Source organism: Coregonus lavaretus, assembly GCF_964263955.1.
Source record: "Coregonus lavaretus genome assembly, chromosome: 17".
NCBI lineage: Eukaryota > Metazoa > Chordata > Actinopteri > Salmoniformes > Salmonidae > Coregonus > Coregonus lavaretus.
Window position 1 is genome coordinate 11,944,906 of NC_140004.1, and position 23,689 is coordinate 11,968,594.

The 23,689-nt window shown below is 43.5% G+C and overlaps 1 protein-coding gene and 1 pseudogene across 2 annotated transcripts; one reads left to right on the forward strand and one right to left on the reverse strand.

Moving 5' to 3' along the window:
* Nucleotides 1-2,614: 2,614 nt before the first annotated feature.
* On the reverse strand, nt 2,615-21,930 carry LOC311145023 (nuclear receptor ROR-beta-like; the record flags this gene model as incomplete). The annotated part of the gene is made up of 10 exons (XM_084181229.1): nt 2,615-3,440; nt 3,817-3,929; nt 4,436-4,546; nt 4,687-4,794; nt 4,950-5,082; nt 6,062-6,183; nt 7,137-7,565; nt 8,140-8,281; nt 8,498-8,583; nt 21,873-21,930. 10 exons carry the CDS (start codon nt 21,928-21,930, stop codon nt 3,276-3,278), a joined length of 1,467 nt encoding a protein of 488 aa, XP_084037355.1. The 3' UTR covers nt 2,615-3,275.
* Nucleotides 21,931-22,573: 643 nt separating this feature from the next.
* Nucleotides 22,574-22,845, forward strand: LOC311144699 (U6 snRNA-associated Sm-like protein LSm7; annotated as a pseudogene). The gene has a single exon. The product of its transcript is annotated as a U6 snRNA-associated Sm-like protein LSm7 (transcript).
* Nucleotides 22,846-23,689: the final 844 nt, after the last annotated feature.

Here is a 23,689-nt window from a genome sequence, read left to right on the forward strand (position 1 = left end):
TAAGGTTTGAGCTGACTCAACAAGTGAAAAAAGCAAATATATAAACAAACAATACAATGTAATCAAATATACACTTGCCCTCAAAATTCCCCTTTTTGATTGGTTCTCAAGTAAACTCAACAGTAAAGCAACTATTTCCCATTTCGCCAATCCATCTCGTCCTCTCTAACTATGGCACTTGAAAAAACGTGTTCCTTTTTTCCCCTTTTTTTTTTTTCTTCTTTACCCCAAGTACCTTTTTAAGAGTTTTGGTCACAGATGCTACATTTACTTTACTTTCTCATCATGGGAAGCAAAGACATTCTAATCAATAAATTAACAGTTTCAACACTACTCCAATAGCACACATTATTAATGCATTAAGAAAGCATACAAAGCGTCAATAGAGCAAAGAACCTCAATTTCTCCCGCTCTCTCGTTCATTCACTCTCTTTCAGCCTCTCTCTCTCTTACACAAGCCCGCACACACACACAAACACACATATGCACGGGTTCTCTAAGGAGGCATAAGTTGGGGTGGAGTGTATTTGACTAAGTATGTGAAATGTTTTTGATTAAGTATATAAAATGTCAGCACACTTTGTCCAGTGGTCTCGTTGGGATAACAACCACATTTGTTTGCGCTCCGTGGTGTCTGTTGATGGAGTAAAAGGCGCATAATGCGTTCAGTCCCTCACGCTGAACACGCTACTCCATAACATTCAGAATAAAATAACCCCACCTCCCGCCCCTCCCAAACCAACCCATCAATCCCACCCCTGACCCACAGCATCGCATGAGAAAACACAAAAGCCCCAATGTTTCATTGCCATGAAACGGCATGCAAAGATAACAGAACGACAATAGGCTAATAGTAATATAAGAGTAGTAGTAATAATAATAATAACAATAATAATAGTAATGGTAATAAAATTAAAATAATCTTACAATACAGTAGTAAATTCTTTCCAGATATTATTGCTACAGTACCTTACAGTGTTGATTTGTCACTCAGATTACCAACCCCGTCCCCCAACCCCGTCCCCCAAACCCAACCCCCCGATTCACAGTCTAGAAAGGGAAAATAAAGACAAAGTGGGGTTGAATTCACTGTCCTATAGGCATGGAATGGTTGGACGCCAGCTTAGTTATGGTCTTCCTTCATTGTAACACAAGCAGCACATCTAGAACGGGTGGTTTTATGAACGCACCTGAAAATGTTATTTTCAGGACATTATGAACATGAATTTCTGGGACTATTGTAGATAATAGCTCTCCCCATTTATATGGACTCAAAATGCACCCGGACAGTGAATCTTTCCCACACACAGATACATATACACACACACACACACACACACACACACAAGCCTTGTCTGGGTAGGTTCCTTCACTGGGAGCCACCAGCATATTTATATCTCCAAAAAAATGCTTACATTTTTCAAAAATATAAAAATGATATTTTTATGCAAAGACAGAAAAATTGTTGCTCCCTGAGAAAGATGCTGTGTAGTGCATCGAAATGCGAGTGATTGTCTTTAACTGACCTCTGACCTATGAGGGGAGAGGGATGGGAACTACTTTTTGGGTATGGAATGGGGGCGCAGGGGGTTGGGGGGGAAAGCTATGACTAGGAGAAGCTCATCCTCTGTGTGTACAGAGGATGACAGGACAACATAGTGTTCACTGCATATGGGAAAGGGTCTGGGGAAATAGATATAGGAAGTCGAGGATAATGTTTCAGGTCATACTGTTCTGTACACTGGCACTGGCTAGCATCTAGTCTCCACTAAAAGCTCAGAGGGATTTGGCAACTGTGCGAAACACGGAAACGTGTCTATTATAACATCTAAGGAAATCCTCGAAGATCTTCAACATTAACATTTAAAAAGCATTTGAAAAACATTCTAAAATGTTAATAAATAAAACAAAACAGGAAGTGATTGTCTATCATAGTTTACTATAAAGATTGTACAATGTATTGCAACTTTAAGTGGCAAACGTTTCAGTGAAGAATATCTATTACCCCTGTTCTAGAATAAACAGTGCAAGATCTACAGTCCCAGAGAGCACTCTCTGTAATGTGGAGTGTGTTTCAAGTTTCCATTTTAATCTGAAAGATTGAATGTCCGAATATTGTCAGTCAAATGGAAAGAACTGATCAGTGGACATACTGGCGTATCCACTCTAGCTAATCATGACTACCCTGTGATTGACTGTTCTAGAAGGATGAGGCTGAGCAGAGAAATGCAAGAATAAGGATAAAGCAGTGTGAAAGTTATATCTCCTCAGAGAGAAAGAGAGAGAAAGTATTCTTCATATAAACTGCCCAGTGATTAGGATGGGCGTAGATTGTGCAAAATGAGGGGGATGTAGAGAGGAAGAGGTTTATGCAGTGACTGTGGTTCTTATATTCACTGGCTAAGTAAGCCATCATGAAAAGACACCAAGATCAACACAGTAGTTTTGGCTAGGTGGGGTGGGGAGAGGTGGAGAGAGGTGGGGAGAGGTGGGGAGAGGTGGAGAGAGGTGGAGAGAGGTGATGGTAGGTTTAGGGGGGCTGGCAGGATGGCAATCTGCCAGAACCTTTTTTTCACCCAAAATAGAATATGTATGTACATATCTTCACCTTGAAAAGTAGCCATAATTGTTTTAATCCTTCTTTTACAGTTTAATAGTTCTCAACTGAAAGATGCAATACCATCTTCACATATCAACAGAGCCCAGACAAGTTTTCTCGACCTACAGAAATCACCCCCCAGGTTTAACCCAATATTCTTTAACAAGTCTCATTTAAACTTTACAAATACTGTACACATGAATCTATCAAATACAAAAACACATCGACAAGGTATCAGCCACATAGGGCTGCTGTAGTTTTAAATTAGGACTAAAATAATAACAGAACAAGAAGTAATACTGGAATCCGCTCTGTGCTAAAGAATATCTACAATAGCTTTTCTGAATCCCTCCCCACCTTCAATATCACAATATCATGTAAAAAAAAAAAAAATAAGATAAACAAATTGACTTACCCAGTTAAAAGACAGTTTACATTTGCTAGTTAAAGTCTGTACATTTCTGATCAGTTCTGAAGAGCCCCTTGGTCATAGGTGCATTATATACATTCTTTAGACTGTATCGGTGAATAGGGTCGGATAAGTGCTGGACATTCCTAGTGTTTGCGGCTGTAAGTGTCTGGATGGTCCGGGCCTGGGGTCCGGGCTTTGCGGTTGCGGTAATGATGCATCCATGGCCACGTTGTGGTCCACTCTCTGAGATTGGACCGTAGGCAGTCACTTGGGTATGCTGATGGCTGCATTGGGGTCGGGATTGAACAGCTCCTTGTAGAGCGGGGGGAAGAGCACATTGACCGTCTCGGGATGAAGCTGCTGGAAGGCCTGTAGCTCCTCGGTGTGGAGAGTACACAGGGCCGACAGCGTGGGGATCCGACCAATCAGCTACAGAGGACAGAGAGGAGTCAGAGGTCAAGAAGTCTCAGGCTGTACAAACCGCAGCTAAAGTGAAAAAGGTTGTCTAAAATACACTGCCATCCAGCCCCCCCCCAGTTTTATCATTGGAATGTGATACAAAACGAGGCAACAGTGTGCTTTAGGACCACGCAGACACCTCCGAGTGGTCGGGTAGGCTGTTTGGAGTGTTTATCCGACTGGATATTTTTTAACCAAATAATTGTCCCCTCCACTTTTAAAACCAAAGTTGCGCCCCTGCTGCCATCTAACAGCGCCTAGGTGTAACTCTCTTCGATGCCAATGTGAAGCCTCACAACAGCTGTACTGTATGAGGCTCAGTGATCTGTGCGGTGATGCGCCCTACCTTAGCCAGCGTGTCCTCATCCATGTGGTTCTTCTGCATGATGTGCTGCAGCGCAAAGTAGATCTTCTCCTGGAGCTTCTGCACCTTCCTGGGCTCCATCAGCCACGGCCGGTCTGACAAAGGAACACACAACCACATGTGAATCAATCAATCAAATGTATTTATAAAGCTCTTTTTACATCAGCAGATGTCACAAAGTGCTTATACAGAAACCCAGGCTAAAACCCCAAAGAGGAAGCAATGCAGGTGTAGTAGTCCCCTGTAGCTCAGTTGGTAGAGCATGGCGCTTGCACCGCCAGGGTTGTGGGTTCGTTTCCCACGGGGGGCCAGTATGAAAAAATGTATGCACTCACTAACTGTAAGTCGCTCTGGATAAGAGCGTCTGCTAAATGACTAAATGTAAAATGTAGAAGCATGGTGGCTACGTAAAACTCCCTATAAAGGCAGGAATCTAGGAATAAATCGTGTCTGTCTTACTAATAATAAAGACAGCTTCAGTAATGCAGCACATGTCAATCACTGTGACAGCAGCATTCTCCAGCCAGGCAATAACATCAGTAAGGTTTGCCTGTAGGTGGCAGCAGAAGGCTAGCTGTGGCTGTGTGTAGTCAGTACTGACCTGTGGAGATGAGCACTGCTGCGGAGAACAGAGCGATCTCCTCCTCAGTGAGCTGCAGAGAGCACAGACTCTTGGCAAAGTCAAACACTGCGCTGACCAAGTCGTCACAGCCTGAGAGAGACAATAAAGCGGTGGTCAATTCATTGTCATAGTTATATCTTGTCCAGAGCATTATGGGTAGTGTAGTACATCATGCTACTTAGATGGCAGTTGATGGAGGTGGTACAGTAGCGCTAGCAGCAGTGCCTTACCTAGGGCTTTGAACATTTGCATGCCCCCGTACTTCCCCTCAAACAGCACTGTGTTGTTGAGCGGGTTAAACGCCCGACACATTCTAACCAGGACCACCTCCAGACAACCTAGATCGAGAGAAAGAGACGTTGATGACTTTTTGCTAATCCAATACGTTTTTCATGTTGGTGCTACATCGTTGATAAAACATCTTTTTTTAAGGACGTGGAAACGTGGTTGTTTCAAGCAGCTTGTTTCCAGTGGGTCAACAGTGTCAGCTCACCTGACTTTAGCAGAAGGATCTGGTCGTTCTGGCACAGCTCCATGAAGCCTGAGATGCGCTTGGCAAACTCCACCACATACTGGATGGCATGGGTGATCTGGATGGCACACTGCTGCCACAGCATGTCTCGCGTCTGCAGAGAAATACACACGTTGGCATGTTAGGGACATCTGTGCAGACCTATCAATGCGTGTGTTATGACGGCTCATATACACACTTTTCAAACACTGCTATAGCACTTCTGCAAGTGCAAATACAAACCGTATTGTTTATGCCACAGGACTATGCACACAACAAGACACGCAGAGTTGTATTTGGGTAAGTCATCCCTTTTTACAGTTCAATGAAGTACAATACAAAGACAGGAATTTGGAAAATGCCTACTTATAAAATAGTCAGCTCCCTCGCTACTCAGAATATCCAAAGTACAATATCAGCAAATTGCCTTTGTGTGTTCTATAATGTCTGTCTGTAAGATGAATCTCTATGGAGAATATTTCAAAGGGTTCTTCTGTAATGACCCATAATCCATTAGACACAGAGGAATGAGAGAAGTCACAGTGATATAAAGGAACTACTGCTGTTTCACACACACACACACACACACACACACACACACACACACACACACACACACACAGGCAGAGAAAAGGAGCGAGAGAGATAGAAACAGAAGTAGGAGAAATGAGCAGAGAAAGAGAGAACTTGAGAAATAAAAGAGACAGAAAGAGAGGGGGGTGAGATTCTATAGACAAGCAGAGTTTTGGAGAGAATGAGGGCAGTTGGTATAGGGAACAAAAGAGACATTGGATGACAGTAAAGTTGGGGGGTGCTCAGAGGTTGTAGGTTAGTGAGCAGTGTAAACTCGGCTGGTCACAAGGAACGCACGCACACACACCACAGGAGGCTGCTGAGGGGAGAACGGCTCATAATAATGGCCGGAACGGTGCAAATGGAATGGCATCAAACACCTGGAAACCATGTTTTTGATGTATTTGATACCATTCCACTGATTCCGCTCCAGTAATTACCACAAGCCCGTTCTCCCCAATTAAGGTGCCACCAACCTCCTGTGACACACACACACACACACACACACTAGTCACACTCACTTTGCTCTGGTACATCTTGATGTCATTGTAGGAGTGTGTTTGCCAGGCCAGCTGCTGGAGCTCATCTGCTGTGTATTGACAGGTCTCCAGGTGAGACTTTATAATGTTCTGGGCAATACGATCTATGGAGGGAGAGGGGGAGAGGACAGAGAAGAGACAGAGTCAGACACACACTTTGATCAAAATTGTAGCAAAACGGTAGCTTACCATTCATTGTCTATGGAGTGTGAAACTGATGAACCGTTCATACATTTAGTGAAAACTTTATTTAACTTTATTCAAATTCCGAAAGTTTCAGTCTTCATGCAAGTCCCCACCAGTCTGGGGACAAAGTTTATTTTTATGTATCTGAATCTGAATTGTAGAAAAAAATGTTGTCTGAATCCTGGGGCTAATTGAAACGGGGTATAGACAACAGCAGAACGGATCTTTACAAGAATCAGGTAATGTATTGTATACTCCCATCCGAGTATGTGAAAACTCCAATATAGAGTGCACTAGTAAAACTGTGTTCAGCTGAGTTGACATTGCAACCTTAGTAAGGCAGGCAACACTCAAGCTTCACTCTGCAATCTCACAGGGTTTTCCTGCATTGATGGGCTGAGCTTCAATATGATGCATGGTCAACTCTTTACATCTGCGATGAGCAACTTCAGCAATATAGCAGGCCTTCTCTTATAACCCTGCTGAAAGAAGAGGACAAAAATCTCTCTCTCTCTCTCTCTCTCTCTCTCTCTCTCTCTCTCTCTCTCTCTCTCTCTCTCTCTCTCTCTCTCTCTCTCTCTCTCTCTCTCTCTCTCTCTCTCTCTCTCTCTCTCTCTCTCTCTCTCTCTCTCTTCTCTCTCTCTCTCTCTCAAGCATGTCTGATCTCATGTCCCTCACACAGCTTATCACACTGACAGCTTATCACACTTAGCCTCGCCATGACACCTTCCTGTTCAAATCATCAACTAAGGCCTGGTGTCTTCCTACCCAGTACAACACTCAGGCCTCATCATGCACCTAATGTTTTTGAGGGTGCACTGATGGTCCAATTGAACATCTTTGAATGAACTTAACCCTAACCCTTAGTTACCTAGCTCTCCCATGCTGACGTTGCTTGGCGCCAGCTGACTGTCCTGGTAGGTGCTGTAGTTGAACAGGTTGGTGACAGGGGTCAGGTCGTACACAGGCTCCTGCTTGATGTGCTTCATGCCCGCCATGTCCAGGCCTGACTGATCCGGGGAGGGCTGGGTGGAGTCCATTCCGTGGTAGTAGCCGCCCGGGGCACCACCATTCACCTGACCCTTGGGAAGCTCGATGACGTGGCCGTTGGCGTAGGTGCCTCCGATCTCGTGGTTGAGGGTGCTGAGGCCGTTGGTGAGGCTGGAGGAGTAGACGCGCGCCAGGGCCTCGGCCTCACCAGTCTGCTGCTGCCGCTCATTCAGGATCCGCTGCTGGTGCTTCTGCACCTCGGCGTACAGGCTGTCTCGCTGCTTCTTTGACATGCGGCCAAACTTCACCGCTACACACAGAGGGAGGGTTCTTTATTAGTCACATTGTGTTTGTTTTCTCTCTCAGCTTCACCTGTGCTTTTACATTTTAGAGATGACAATAATAGTGTAAATGGTATGTGTAGTTGACAATCTTAAAGGGATAGCTCGGGATTTTGTCAATGAAGCCCTTTATCTACTTCCCTAGAGTCAGATGAACTCATGGATACCATTTTTGTCTCTGCGCCCAGTATGAAGGAAGTTCAAGGTAGTTTCGCAAGCCAATGCTAACTAGCGTTAGCCCTAGCAGCGCAAAGACCGAAAGTCTTCGGATACAGCTAGCATGCTAGCAGACGCTAGCTGTGTCTGAAGACTTCCAGGTTTTGCGCTAATCTAGTTAGTATTGGCTCGCGAAACTACCTCTAACTTCCTTCATATTGTACGCAGAGACAAAAATGATATCCAGGAGTTCATCTGACTCTAGGAAATAGACAAAGGGCTTCATTGCCAAAATCGCAAACTATCCCTTTAAGTAAGCAAGTGTCTACACTTGTGTTTGTGCATGTATTTGTGTGTACGCGCATGTGTGTGTCTAACCGGTCTCACCATCTCTGGACATTCCGAGTGCGAGACACTTCTGTAAACGACAGTGTTGGCAGCGGTTTCGGTTGGTCCTGTCGATCAGGCAGTTCCTCTGGCGAGGGCAGGAGTATGCAGCGTTGTTCTGCTGACTACGTCTGAAGAACCCCTACAGGACAATCACAAACACGAGCGGTCAGTTAACGTTGTTTGGTCAATGTTTTGGAAATAAAAGAAAAGATGTGGAAAGAAAACAAAATAATATAATAGAAAAGATCTCACGGAGAGAAGTAAGGAGACGACGGAATAAGAAAGGAGATATAAAACCAAATGACAGAGGAGAATGATGGACAGAGGAAACAACATAGCTGTGTTGAGAACTCACTTTGCAGCCCTCACACGTAATGACCCCATAGTGGATTCCTGATGACTTGTCTCCACAAATTTTGCATGGTATAACTTCGATTTGGGCTGCGGACAGAGAGAGGGGGAGGGGAAAAGACACACACCTGGGTTACATAACCGTTTTATTGTGTCACACACACTTGCCTGTACTGTACCAGAATTAATGGCCACTCAATTTTTCCCTCTCTGTCGGGGGGTCATTAGAGTGTGTGTGTGTGTGTGTGTGTTTCTGTCACATGTGACCCAGTGAAGGGGCACAGCACTACCAATCAGAAGGAACCTCTCCAGTCAACAGGTCACTGTGACATTGGGACATCCTGTTAATTTTAGCAGTGTTTTCTGTAGTGGTAATGACAGGAACACTAGTGACATACTTTATGTCATGAGGACGAGCAGGGGTCCTTAGATGTGGTCCCAGGATTGTAATGGGGTTACATCATCAAAGTATCTTCATTTATTCGCTCACTCGTAGTGTAAATGTAGTGTACTGTAGGACTGTACTGTAGGTCTGAAATCGCCGCACACAGAAACCATTAGGAGCGTCCAGTGACCACAGTAACCAGTGTAGCCACGTAGTTCAAGATGGAGAATGAGAGTGATAGATAGAGAGATAGATGGCACATATCTGCTGAGACTGTACACTCACTATAAAGAGATTATACACTCAATCTAATCCTAAATGATTTTCTTCCTCCCACGCTGTTCCTTGCGCTGCACACTGGCTTATCCAAAGCAACAATTCCCTAATATTCTCTCTGTACCTGAACCTGCACTTGGTAGAACCAGGTAAGATGGTTATTAACTGACTAAACAGACATTTCAGGTGATAACAAAACATGTTTTGTTTAGTTATTTTTTCCTCAAATTGTTTCTCTAACTTTACTGCAAGTCAAGCTAGCTTGCACTGCAGAGCAGCTAACGTTAGCTAGCTAAAAGCTAGGCTAGGTTGAAGATACCATTGTAGCTAGCAACCTCAACCTAACAATTATCATCAAAATCAAAGCTCCTTACCATCAAAATATATTTAAACGGGAGGCAACAGTCAGATAATATATATATATATTTTGTGTTTTATAGACCAGCTTTAATAATGCAGATAGATTGTAGTTGTCTGCATCATTTTCAAGGGTTTTTCAATATTTTTACTATTTTTTACATTGTAGAATAATAGTGAAGATATCAAAACTATGAAATAACACATATGGAATCATGCAGTAACCAAAAAAGTGTTAAACAAATCAAAATATATTTTATATTTGAGATTCTTCAAATAGCCACCCTTTGCGTTGATGACAGCTTTGCACACGCAAGGAAGAAGTCTCCAAAACCACCATAAAAAAGCCAGATTATGGTTTGCAACTGCACATGGGGACAAAGATCTTACTTTTTGGAGAAATGTCCTCTGGCCTGATGAAACAAAAATAGAAATGTTTGGCCATAATGACCACCGTTATGTTTGGAGGAAAAAGGGGGTGCTTGCAAGCCGAAGAACACCATCCCAACCGTGAAGCACCGAGCATCATGCTGTGGGGGTGCTTTGCTGCAGGAGGGACTGGTGCACTTCACAAAATAGATGGCATCATGAGGAAGGAAAATTATGTGGATATATTGAAGCAACATCTCAAGACATCAGTCAGGAAGTTAAAGCTTGGTCGCAAATAGGTCTTCCAAATAGACAATGACCCCAAGTATACTTCCAAAGTTGTGGCAAAATGGCTTAAGGACAACAAAGTCAAGGTATTGGAGTGGCCATCACAAAGCCCTGACCTCAATCCTATAGAAAATGTGTAGGCAGAACTGAAAAAGCATGTGCGAGCAAGGAGGCCTACAAACCTGACTCAGTTACACCAGCTCTGTCAGGAGGAATGGGCCAAAATTCACCCAACTTATTGTGGGAAGCTTGTGGAAGGCTACCCGAAACGTTTGACCCATGTTAAACAATTTAAAGGCAATGCTACCAAATACTAATTGAGTGTATGTAAACTTCTGACCCACTGGGAATGTGATGAAAGAAATAAAAGCTGAAATATATCATTCTCTCTACTATTATTCTGACATTTCACATTCGTAAAATAAAGTGGTGATCCTAACTGACCTAAGAAAGGAAATTTTACTAGGATTAAATGTCAGGAATTGTGAAAAACTGAGTTTAAATGTATTTGGCTAAGGTGTATGTAAACTTCCGACTTCAACTGTATATACATTTTACGGACACAATGTATTTTACAGTAGTTATCTTTTGTTTGTTTTTAATCCTTCAGCTACCCTCAACCCCTCCCATCTATCTCTGAAGACCATCCAGTTTTTATTTATATTTGCCATATATTTTTCAACTGTGCCGTGATGTTTCACAAAAGTTCTGAACCTTCATAGTTTCTACAGATTGTAAATTAAATAAACATTTTTGCTAAAACTATTATTATATTATTGATCGATTGACTATGACTTTTCAAATCACCCAGCAGTGCTATTTGCAGAGTTAGCTCCAGGTAAATGTTGCAATTCTTCAGCCATTCCTGAACCTGCGACCAAAAACAAGCTACATATACCATAACAAATGATCTAATGATTCTGTCTCTTCGCAGAAAGATCTGCAGAGCTGGGATGGTTCTATCCCCCATATATTTAACATTCTATTGGTTGCAAGAATTTTGTATAATCATAAAAATTATAAGTCGTTTTGTGTATCAGTTCATAAACCATGTGCCATGGAATCCGTACATCGAAAATCTCTTCCCAACTATTTTGCAATCTATATGGCACAGCTGTCAATTTTTTGGTCTTTAAATGAAACTTGCCTCTTTAATTTTTGCGGTAATGCTGCAATTAGTTGGTTGTAAATCTGGGTAGAGCAGACATTTCCATATATTTCTGTTAGCTGCATGTGTGACATAACTCCACCAGTCCTATTTATGATATAAGATTATACCTTTTTTAAACATGTTTATTTTTTTAATATTACCATTAAAATAGTACTCACTTATAGGAATGGGTAATTGTTTACAAGTTGCTCGCTATACCATAAAGCCATCTCCACAAAGGTTGAACATTTTCAAAGTATGCGGTGCCCGTTTCGTGACGGAGCCTTCAACTACGTTGTGGATGTTTCCATTGAAATGCATGACATCCGGCACAACGTAACGGAGTGTTTATGGGTATTATGAACGAGGCTTTAGGGCTCTATTCAATCTGTATCGCTGAAGCGTTACAGATTGCACGTTAGAAATGTAAAGGTAATTTCCGATTGAACCGACATATGCAGCATTTACCGTGAATGCAGTCTCCGCTAACACGGGAACATTGCCTTTAAATTTCAATCACGCTGTAACGCTGAACGTCTGTGATACGGATTGAATAGAGCCCTAGAAGTTGTCCTATTTTCAGTTTCTGAAATAGTAATATTCCACAAATCTACGAGAATTAATAGCCTTCAGATTTAGTCTGAAACAGATAAAAACACATAGAACTTTGATGACCCTGACAATAGCACAAAACTACACAAAACAAGGGACCCCAACTGGGTTGTGTTCATTAGGAACCAAACGGAAGAAAAATTTACAGAAACAGGAAGGGACTACCTGGATTTGCCCAATAAGAAACACTACTTTTCGTTTTACGTTACAAACATTATTTTTATGTGTGCCCTAATGAACACAACCAAGGATTCATTACGATCTGTGGTAGAGCAATAGCAGAAAAACTGCAAAGTACACAGAGAAATTACAAAGGGTTAATCTTCTAACATTTTAACCCGAGCTTCTCATATTAATGTAGTAATTTGCGGTCAAAGGCAATGTCCAAAAGTATTTCTTACCTATTGCATCCGTTTTCATTTTCCGTGGAGACACATGCATAAACACATGTAGCCTACACACACCGCTCTGTGTTGCAGCTACAACAGGATAACAGGTGTTTTAATGTGTGTGTGGTAATGATTGTGTGCATATGCATGTTGTGTGGGTGTCTAAATGGTTTACGTCCAGGACCTAATTGGTCTGATGAGCATCAGCAGTGTTTATGGAGTGTGTGTATGTGGTTTGTATGTCATCTGTGTGCATGTGTGTATACAGTGTCATAATGGGATTAGCTCAGGGAGATGATGACTACTCAGAGTTGTCTGCTGTCTAAACTGGAGCGGTCTTGTACTTCTTTACCCAGGGAGGGACGTCCCACTCCCCCCACAAAGCCTGAGTCAGAGAGGGTCCGACTAGGGGTTTAATGACCATGACCTCTCTGACCCCGGAGTCTAAGACCATGTGGTGACACAAGGTTAGTTAGTTCCTGACCCCACCCAACCCAGGACACTATTATATTCTAGACAGACAGACAGACACATAATCAGCAAGATAGACAGAAATTGAAAGATTGAAGATAACAATGTCCAATTTCATGTATGGGTTATGGAGACTCCATATACTGTAACAGTCTTTGTAACATTATTTCAGCCTCACGATTGGTCGGCCACACACTTAGCCACTCATGTGGGAGTGGAGAAGAGGTAGAGTAGGGGTTAAGACTGACGAGGGGTAAGACAAGGCCCTCTTGAGAGCTGAAAACCCTCAGCAGACAGGACAGTTTGTACTTACTGACCCTCTTCAAACCCCCATTTATATAATCTTCTACCTTTTCCTTTCCCTTTCCCTTATCGATCTACAAGCCCTACATACACATTGTGAATGAGAGTCATTAACTGTGTGTTCGGGGTGTGTGTGTGTTTGAAGTCCACAGCTGCTGTGTGTGGACTGGGACTGTGAGTGTTATGAAGAAAGGACTCTCTGGGTTGGTTCTAGAGGTGACCCATTTCCACCAGTTCCTGGCCAGTGCCAAACTGGGTCAGCGCAGCGGGCTGGACTGGGCCGGACTGGGAAGGAACACACACACACAGTGTGATGCAGTGAAGATGTCTATTTATATTGTGAAAAACAGGTCAGTTGTGCTGCAGGAAATGGCAGTAATAAACAGAGAACAAAACTCTTTGTGTGTGTGTGTATGTGTGTTCCACCGCTCTCTTTTACAACCACATTCTGCTATATATCCCAGAATGCCTCTTTGTAGCTCCTTTAGGAACAACTCCTAATTGAACTTCAAGGATGGACAGCTTAAAAACGCATTTATCAACTGACCAGTCTACAGTTTATAATAACGGCTTGAGGGGTGTGTGAACCGACAAAGATTATAATCCAGCTGTCAATGTTTCTGTGTTCATGTGGGTGAGTGTGTATGAGTGTGTAAGCTTTTGGGGGATTTTGTGTATGTGAGTTTGTGTGTAGGCGTCTGTATTCTTATGTGTGTTAGAGAGTGTGTGTTTCAGAATATGTGTGTGTGTGTGTTTGTGTGTGTGTGTGTTAGAGAGTGTGTGCATAGCCACTGGGCCTGTCAGGTGGAATAAGGAGCCAGTCATGACAGCTTGGCTGTTGCTAAGACGACCACCCACTCGCTTCTGTCGTCTGGCTGTCAGAGCAATGATTTGCTGAGATATCACACACACGCCTACAGGAAGTGATGTTCACCAAATTCTGGAGTATTTCTTGCTTACTATCACCATCCTACCCTTCTTACTGCCTCCTCTCACTTGGTGCACCAACACTATGGTCGTATTTTTCACCATGCAGCTCTAAAACTGTGTATTTACATAGTAGTAATGCAGACAGGTAGATTGAGTGCAGTTACTACTGTATATATGGAACACGTGCTTCAGGAGCCTATTCTACATGAGTTTGGCAATATTTAGAACACATAGATAGCATATAAATAGCTGCATTAATGATACCTAGGCCTTCTGACTGGCTGGCTGTGTGGGCGTGGCTGCCCTCTGACCCTCTGGCTGTGTGTTATCTAAAGGTTATGTAAGAGCCGGAGTGCAGTGCTGGCGATTCCATGGCTAAGAGGAGCTCAGCCCCACAATCTCTTGAGAGAGAGAGAGAGAGAGAGAGAGAGAGAGAGAGAAGAGAGAGAGAGAGAGGAGAGAGAGAGAGAGAGAGAGAGAGAGAGAGAGAGAGAGAGAGAGAGAGAGAGATGAGAGAGAGAGAGAGAGAGAGAGAGAGAGAGAGAGAGGAGAGAGAGAGAGAGAGAGAGAGAGAGAGAGAGAGGAGAGAGAGAGAGAGGAGAGAGAGAGAGAGAGAGAGAGAGAGACCAACATACAGTCAGAACAGGTGGGTTACAGTAATGTAAGAGAGACAGTTTTCTAAGGTAGTCTGGTTGGTGCAGTGAGTCGAGTGTGTTAATTGATTTTTAATGAAGTGAGGAACTCCACTCAGTCTCCTGGGTTCCCATCTCTCTAAATAGAGCCTTAATTAGCTTCATTAGAGGAGATGGGAGCACCCATACATGAGCACTGGCTTACCATAACTCAATTTATAAAGAACACACACAAACAGAGGATATGAGCACAAAGCAAGACAACATAAAAACTTTAAATTGCCATGTGGTCTCCTGATTAAATGGGTGGATGTTGAAGTTGAGGTGCTTGGTGTACATATCCCAGAAAAGTTTAGCGATCTTGCTACTATTAACTTTGATAGAACATTTAAAAATAGATAGGATCTTGAAACTGTGGAGAGGAAAACACCTGTCCATCTATGGGAAAATTACCCTGATTAATGTTCTATTGATATCGCAGATTACATATTTATTCATGACTCTACTGACTCCAAGAGAGTCCTTTTCAAGCCATGCAAGACATTTATTTTTTTCATTTTATTTGGAATGGCAAACCAGATAATGTTAAACGGCAACATTTGTATTATGAACATGCGTTAGGAGGGTTAAAACAATGAAATATTAAGGCATTAAACCTCTCTCTTAAAGCCTCCATTATAATACTGAAATTATATTTAAATCCAAACTTGTTTTGCAGCATGCTACTAAGAGAGGCACATGCAAGGTTCAAAGGGGTCTTTTTGCCGTTATACAACCATTTCCGGTGGATTGACAATGGATCCCTGTTTAAAGTATCATCCTTTTTAAATGAGGCAATACAGAGTTGGTTACAATTCCAATTTCATCCTCCAGAAGAGGCAGAACAAATATTACAGTAAATAATATGGCAAAACTCCAATGTACTGATAGAGGAAAGACCAATTTTCTTGGGAGAAATGTATAAGGAAGGTATCATGTTTATGAATTACATTGTAAATAAGGATGGTACAATTATGTCACACAAGCAATTAACAAAGGTGTATGGCGATGTATGCTCAATACAACATTTTAATAAACTCATTGCATCTCTGCCACAAAAATGGAAGAGGCAATTACTCAAAAGAGAAAGGAATTAAATGTGTTGTCTGCCTCCAATGAAAAACAATGCATGGCCTAAAATGATTAGTATAAATTGTCAAATGTATCAGTTTCACGTAAAGTCGAGAGGTTTGATAACTATGCCGCTTCAAATTCAAGATTGTTGTTAAGAGATTTTTTTATGTCCCCAAAACCATGGCATCGGGTTTATGAACTGATATACAAAGCAACAATTGATGCATCAATCCGTTCTTTTCATTTTAAACTGTTATATAAATCCGCACCACCTATGATGGCACAACATGCAGAGGGATGTCTCCTGTCACGATTCATTTTCCTGTTAGCCATTGACTGGATCATGAGGAAGACAACAGGGAACAGGCGAAATGGCATACAGTGGTTTCTATGGACACAGTTGGACGACCTCAACTTTGCGGAAGATCTAGCACTTCTGTCACACAGTCAACAGCAAATGCAAGATTGTGATAAGGTGGTGTTGAAGGAGTCATGCGCAGGAGGGTAAATCACAGAAACAGGCTTTAATCCGAAAATACAGGTTTACGCAGAAATGTGTCAAACACACTCCAGGGCACACTGGAAAATACAAGGCACACGGGAAAAATACTTCAGTCGATACCAAATACAAGAGCTCCACCGAGCTACTAACCTCTACAACAAACAATCACCCACAAGGACAAGGGGGCAGAGGGAACACTTATACATGGACTAATTAGGGGAATAGCACCAGGTGTGTGTGATTGACAAGACAATTGATATGATGATTGGGGCGGCAGTGGTTAGTACACCCTGTGGCGACGAACGCCGAAGCCTGCCCGAACAAGGAGGGGAGGCAGCCTTGGCGGAAGTCGTGACAGTACCCCCCCTTGACGCGCGGCTCCAGCCGACCCCGGCCTCGGGGACGGCCAGGAGGACGCGGAGCAGGGCGAGGCCGGATGGCGAAGGTGGAAATCCCGTAACATGGAGGGATCGAGGATATCCCTCACCAGTACCCAGCACCGTTCCTCCGGACCGTACCCCTCCCACCCCCACGAGGTACTGAAGGCCCCCCACCCCGACGCCTCAAATCCAGGATGGCTCGAGGCCCCCTCGATGTCCATGGACTAATTAGGGGAATAGAACCAGGTGTGTGTGATTGACAAGACAATTGATATGATGATTGGGGCGGCAGTGGTTTGTACTCCGGTGACGATGAACGCCGAAGCCTGCCCGAACAAGGAGGGGAGACAGCCTCGGCGGAAGTCGTGACAAAGATAAAATAACAGACCTGGACTCCACATCATCCCAACTAGGACTCCATATCCACAGAAACAATACCAAGATAATAAGGCTCAACAACAAATCCACATTTCCAATCACCCTCAAAGAACCACTGGAGAACGTCAGCTCCTAAAACTACCTGGGGCAGCATCATCACCAAACAAGGCGTGGCAGGTAGCCTAGCGTTTAAGAGCATTGGGCCAGTAACCGAAAGGTCGCTGGTTTTGAACCCTTGAGCCGGCAAGGTGGAAAAATCTGCCGTTCTGCCCTCGAGCAAGGCAGTTAACCCCCAACAACCACTGCTCCCCGGCTGCCGATGACGTCGATTAAGGCAGCCACCTGCACATCTCTGATTCAGAGGGGTTGGGTTAAATGCAGAAGACACATTTCGGTTGAATGCATTCAGTTGTGCAACTGACCAGGTATCCCTAACCGAGGAGGATGTAGAGGCTAGATTACAAAGCAAGAATAGCCTTCGTCTCCCTGAGAAACATCTGGAGCTCCAAGAAAATAAAAACAACATACAAAAATCTGTCATTTCAACACCAATGTCAGTATGCTGTATGGTCAGTACTGCTGTATGGCTCGGAAACATGGAAGACAACTAAAACCACAATAACAACAACCTTCATAAACAAGTGCCTGTGACGCATCCTTAACAACAGATGGATGGACAGAGTCAGTAACATCGACCTGTGGGAGCCCACCAGCCAGGTCCCGGTGGAAGAGGAGATCCAGAGGAGAAGATGGGGATGATTCGGCCACACCCTTTGAAAGCTCCCCTCCAACATCACCAGGCAAGCTCTATCCTGGAACCCACAAGGGAAAAGGAAAAGAGGGCTCCCGAGAAACACCTGGAGGCGGGAGCTTGAGGCAGATACAAGGAGAACCAGCATGGGGTGGAACGAGCCTGAAAACACTGCCCAGAACAGAGTGCGATGGAGAGGAGTCGTTGAAGCGGTGGTGGAAAATGTACCCATTTGTCATACTTGAGTAAAAGTAAAGATACCTTAATAGAAAATGACAAGTAAAATTGAAAGCCACTCATTAAAATATTACTTGATTAAAAGTCTAAAAGTATTTGGTTTTAAATATACTTAAGTATCAAAAGTAAATGTAATCGATATACTTTAGTATCAAAATAAATAATTTAAAATTCCTTATATTAAGCAAACCAGACGGCGCGATTTTCTTGTTGTTTTTTAAATTTACGGATAGCCAGGGGCACACTCCAACACCCAGACATAATTTACAGACGAAGCATTTGTGTGTAGTGAGTCCACCAGATCAGAGGCAGTTGGGATGACTAGGGATGTTCACTTGATAAGTGCGTGAATTGGACCATCTTCCTGTCCTGCTAAGCATTTAAAATGTAATGAGTACTTTTGAGTGTCAGGGAAAATGTATGGAGTAAAAAGTACATTATTTTCTATAGGAATGTAGTGGAGTAAAAGTAAATGTTGTCAAAAATATAAATAGTAAAGTAATGTACAGATACCCCAAGAAACTACTTAAGTAAAAATACTTTAAAGTACTACTTAAGTACTTTACACCACTGTGTCGATGGCCTATGTCCTCATAGGAGCGATGGGCCTAAGTAATTATTATATATAATTCTTGCCACAAAGAACATGCTCAATATACAGTACCAGTCAAAAGTTTGGACACACCTACTCATGCCAGGGTTTTTCTTTATTTGTACTATTTTCTACATTGTAGAATAATAGTGAAGACATCAAAACTATGAAATAACACATATGGAATCATGTAGTAACCAAAGAAGTGTTAAACGAATCAAAATATATTTTATATTTGAGATTCTTGAAATAGCCACCCTTTGCCTAGATGACAGCTTTGCACACTCTTGGCATTCTCTCTACCAGCTTCACCTGGAATGCTTTTCCAACAGTCTTGAAGGAGTTCCCTCATATGCTGAGCACTTGTTGGCTGCTTTTCCTTCACTCTGCCGTCTGACTCATCCCAAACCATCTCAATTGGGTTGAGGTCGGGGGATTGTGGAGGCCAGGTCATCTGATGCAGCACTCCATCACTCTCCTTACATTTTACATTTACATTTACGTCATTTAGCAGACGCTCTTATCCAGAGCGACTTACAGTTAGTGAATACATTTTTTATTTTATTTTTATACTGGCCCCCCGTGGGAATCGAACCCACAACCCTGGCATTGCAAACGCCATGCTCTATCAACTGAGCTACATCCCTGCCGGCCATTCCCTCCCCTACCCTGGACGACGCTGGGCCAATTGTGCGCCGCCCATGAGTCTCCTGGTCGCGGCCGGCTGCGACAGAGCCTGGATTCGAACCAGGATCTCTAGTGGCACAGTTAGCACTGCGATGCAGTGCCTTAGCCCTTACACAGCCTAGAGGTGTGTTGGGTCAGTGTCCTGTTGAAAAACAAATGATAGTCCCACTAAGCCCAAACCAGATGGGATGGCGTATCACTGCAGAATGCTGTGGTAGCCATGCTGGTTAAGTGTGCCTTGAATTCTAAATAAATCACAGACAGTGTCACCAGCAAAGCACCCCCACACCATAACACCTCCTCCTCCATGCTTTACGGTGGGAAATACACATGCGGAGATCATCCGTTCACCCACACCGCTTCTCACAAAGCCACGGCGGTTGGAACCAAAAATCTCAAATTTGGACTCCAGACCAAAGGACACATTTCCACCGGTCTAATGTCCATTGCTCGTGTTTCTTGGCCCAAGCAAGTCTCTTCTTCTTATTGATGTCCTTTAGTAGTGGTTTCTTTGCAGCAATTCGACCATGAAGGCCTGATTCACACAGTCTCCTCTGAACAGTTGATGTCGAGATGTGTTTGTTACTTGAACTCTGTGAAACATTTATTAGGGCTGCAATTTCTGAGGCTGGTAACACTAATTAACTTATCCTCTGCAGCAGAGGTAACTCTGGGTCTTCCATTCCTGTGGCGGTCCTCATGAGAGCCAGCTTCATCATAGCGCTTGATGGTTTTTGCGACTGCACTTGAAGAAACTTTCCAAGTTCTTGACATTTCCCGTATTGACTGACCTTCATGTCTTAAAGTAATGATGGACTGTTGTTTCTCTTCGCTTATTTGAGCTGTTCTTGCCATAACATGGACTTGGTCTTTTACCAAATAGGGCTATCTTCTGTATACCTCCCTATAATAATATGCCATTTAGCAGACGCTTTTATCCAAAGCGACTTACAGTCATGCATGCATACATTTTTGTGTATGGGTGGTCCCGGGGATCGAACCCACTACCTTGGCGTTACAAGCACCGTGCTCTACCAGCTGACCTACAGAGGACCACACCTTGTCCCTACCTTGTCACAACACAACTGATTGGCTCAAATGCATTAAGAAGGAAAGAAATTCCACAAATTAACTTTTAACAAGGCACAACTGTTAATTGAAATGCATTCCAGGTGACTATCTCATGAAGATGCTTGAGAAAATGCCAAGAGTGTGCAAAGCTGTCATCAAGGAAAAGGGTGGCTATTTGATGAATCTCAAATATAAAATATATTTTGATTTGTTTAACACGTTTTTGGTTACTACATGATTCCATATGTGTTATTTCATAGTTTTGATGTCTTCACTATTATTCTATAACGTAAAAGATAGTAAAAATAAAGAAATGAGTAGATGTGTCCAAACTTTTGACTGGTAGTGAATATAGCATTGAACAGTCATCCTTGTGCAGACTCAAGGATCAATAGATCATCTCAATCATCAATAGTCCCCTGTAGCTCAGTTGGTAGAGCATGGCGCTTGCAACGCCAGGGTTGTGGGATCGTTTCCCACGCGGGGCCAGTATGAAAATGTATGCACTCACTAACTGTAAGTCGCTCTGGATAAGAGCGTCTGCTGAATTACTAAAATGTAAATCTCTTTTGGTTCTGTCCTTGGTTCGCTTTTGTATGTCAGGTCCAGGAGTGGTTGTTAAGTCATAATGTCTGTGTCCCAGATGGTTCTACAAACAGTACTGTTAGGAGATCTGAAAAACCATGATCAATCAATGGAAAATATGATTATACTGTTAGGTAAACAATACATTTTTTAGGGCAATCTCGGTAGAAATGGTACAAATAAAGAGGTTCAAGACCCTCGTAAGACATCACAGTAAAATAGAAGAATGTATTACAAAAGGAAATAGTAAAATGGTAGTGGACTGGGAAAGATGGGTTAGTCTGTGGAAATCTGAGGGTTGGAATTAAGATTAGAGTGATTGGTTGATTGGCTGATAAACTTAGAATCCAGTATGATTAGGAAATAAACGTTATATATTGAATTGTAATGTTTTCCACCAAGTCCTCCAACCAGGAAAGAGGGGAGTAGGGGCATAATAAAACATATAAAAAGGGGATTAGAAATGATGCAAGTAATGTTATTTCACAGACTCCAATTCTATCTGCAAATTTGATAGCTGATCCCCCCACCCCCCCAAAAAATAACATCAATACCAAGTGCAATCTCAGCCCTTATTGGAGCAGCAATCGTCCTCACCTTGAGCGCCTCTAAAACTGTGGAGTGATCTTTCTACCACTAGGTGTTGCTGTATTTCAACAGCCGTAGGGGCTATTTATGTAAGCGTGAACAGGAGGGGCAGCCTGGACATGCATGTTTCATTTATTAGCTAGAGGGGACTAGTTACAAAGAAACACACCCGGGGCTATACTGTGTTCAGCATGCTGTTGCATGGGATAGGACCGTGGAATAGCAACAATATGGGTTATGTTTCTACTTGTGTTGCTGCTCACACACACACACACACACACACACACACACACACACACACACACACACACACACTCTCCCGGACCCTCGCACCTGTGTTTTCACTAGGGTCACTAACGCCTACATTGACCCACTTGGACGGCTCTGGCATCGTGGCAGCAGCCGGGTATTGTAGGTAATTACTCAGACCTGTCTGTGTGGTTGGCACTGTCTCCATGGGGTCCGTACAATCTGCTGGAGTGAAGAATAACGCAGGGCAGGCAGTCAGGGGCCCATCCCCCCTCCCCTCCCCCCTAACCTCCCCTGATGCCTGCCTGTGTGATGTGGGGCAAACATGTCTTTGTCCAGTTGACAGTAGCCATGATGCATCAAGGATGTTAGTTACTCCCCCTTTGCCCTCCTCCCCTCCCTTATGTGTCAGAGGGCACAGGCTTGTCCAGTTTGCCGCAAGGCCGCAATGCTCTGTGGGTAATTGCTTATGGGGCAGGTCTGGGATCAGCTGCATTGGGCTCATGGAATCCAGCTCTGTGTTCTGATTGTACACCCCAGAGATCGAACAGAAGGGGGCCACTGGCTGACGTCCAACGCATCGATTTACGCACACACACACAGACACATGCATGCACACAAAAGTGTACATATGTATACACACACGTACAAATGCACTCACACGTACGCACACATGATAGTGTTTATATAGCATTTATACATCCTATGTATTAACTACAACTGTGTGTATGAGTATACAATATTTTCTGCACAGAAAAATACTGTGTGGCTGGAACAGGTTAAAAATGGCGGACAGAAACCAGGACAGAAACAAGGAAGGAGAGAAGAAGAAGAAAGAAAGTCCAGTGGAGTTCTAAAGGGGTTTGACCCCCTGTTGAACCTGGTATTGGATAGCACCATTGAGTACTTGTGGGATCCTGACGACCAGTTCAAGCTGACCGAGGACACGCGGCAGCTGGGCCTGGTGGTTTGTAGAGGGACGTCCGTGGTGCTCATCTGTCCTCAGGACGGCATGGAAGCCATCCCCAACCCCTTCATCCAGCAGCAAGACGGATAGTCGGCCAGCCTCGTTCTCTAGGATGACCTCACAATAGTCCAATTCCTGGTGTGTATGTCAATTGTATTTCCTTGATTCCTTGCATCCTCTACTTGCCTCCTTCTAAAAATGCATTGGAGGAGAAAATCAGAGGAGAGGAACCTAAGATCTACTCCAATGTGCTTTGAGAAGGAGGGAGGATGTGAGGATTCAATTAAATATTATTGCGGTTAGTATGAAAAATATATATAAAAAAAAAAAAAATGAATGCCCTCACTAACTGTAAGTCGCTTTGGATAAGAGTGTCTGCTAAATGACTAAAATGTAAATGTAAATGTATATAAACACTATAAGTGAAGCCCACACAACACATTGTGGGGTTCCTAGTGAGTGGCCCTGAGATGGGGAGGCATGCAAGGGAGGCGTGGGAAATACTCCACAGGGTAGACCCAATCCCAATGCCCCCATCCCATCCCTCCCACCCCCCTGCCCCCTCAGGTCTACCTATCAAGGACACTACTATCTCCTTCCCAACACCATCCTCTGTGACCTGTAAGGCCTCCCCGGACTTGACCTCTGAGCTTTCTTTCAGGCCTGAGAGAGAGAGAGAGAGAGAGAGAGAGAGAGGTGGGGGGGGGTGGGGGGGGGGGGGGGGGGGCGCATTGGACTGGAAGGAACAAGTCTAAGGATGACGTGTGTGACCGCAGCATCTGGTCTTTCCCCCTCTACTCTGAGAGCAGGGGTAGCCTACACACTGTGTACAGAGCTAATGATAAGAATTATCCAAATCACGTATTTGCTGGAGTGTACAAGAATAAGTGAATGCCTAGAGCACATGTCATCGTAGCATCACGCCTTTTCTGGT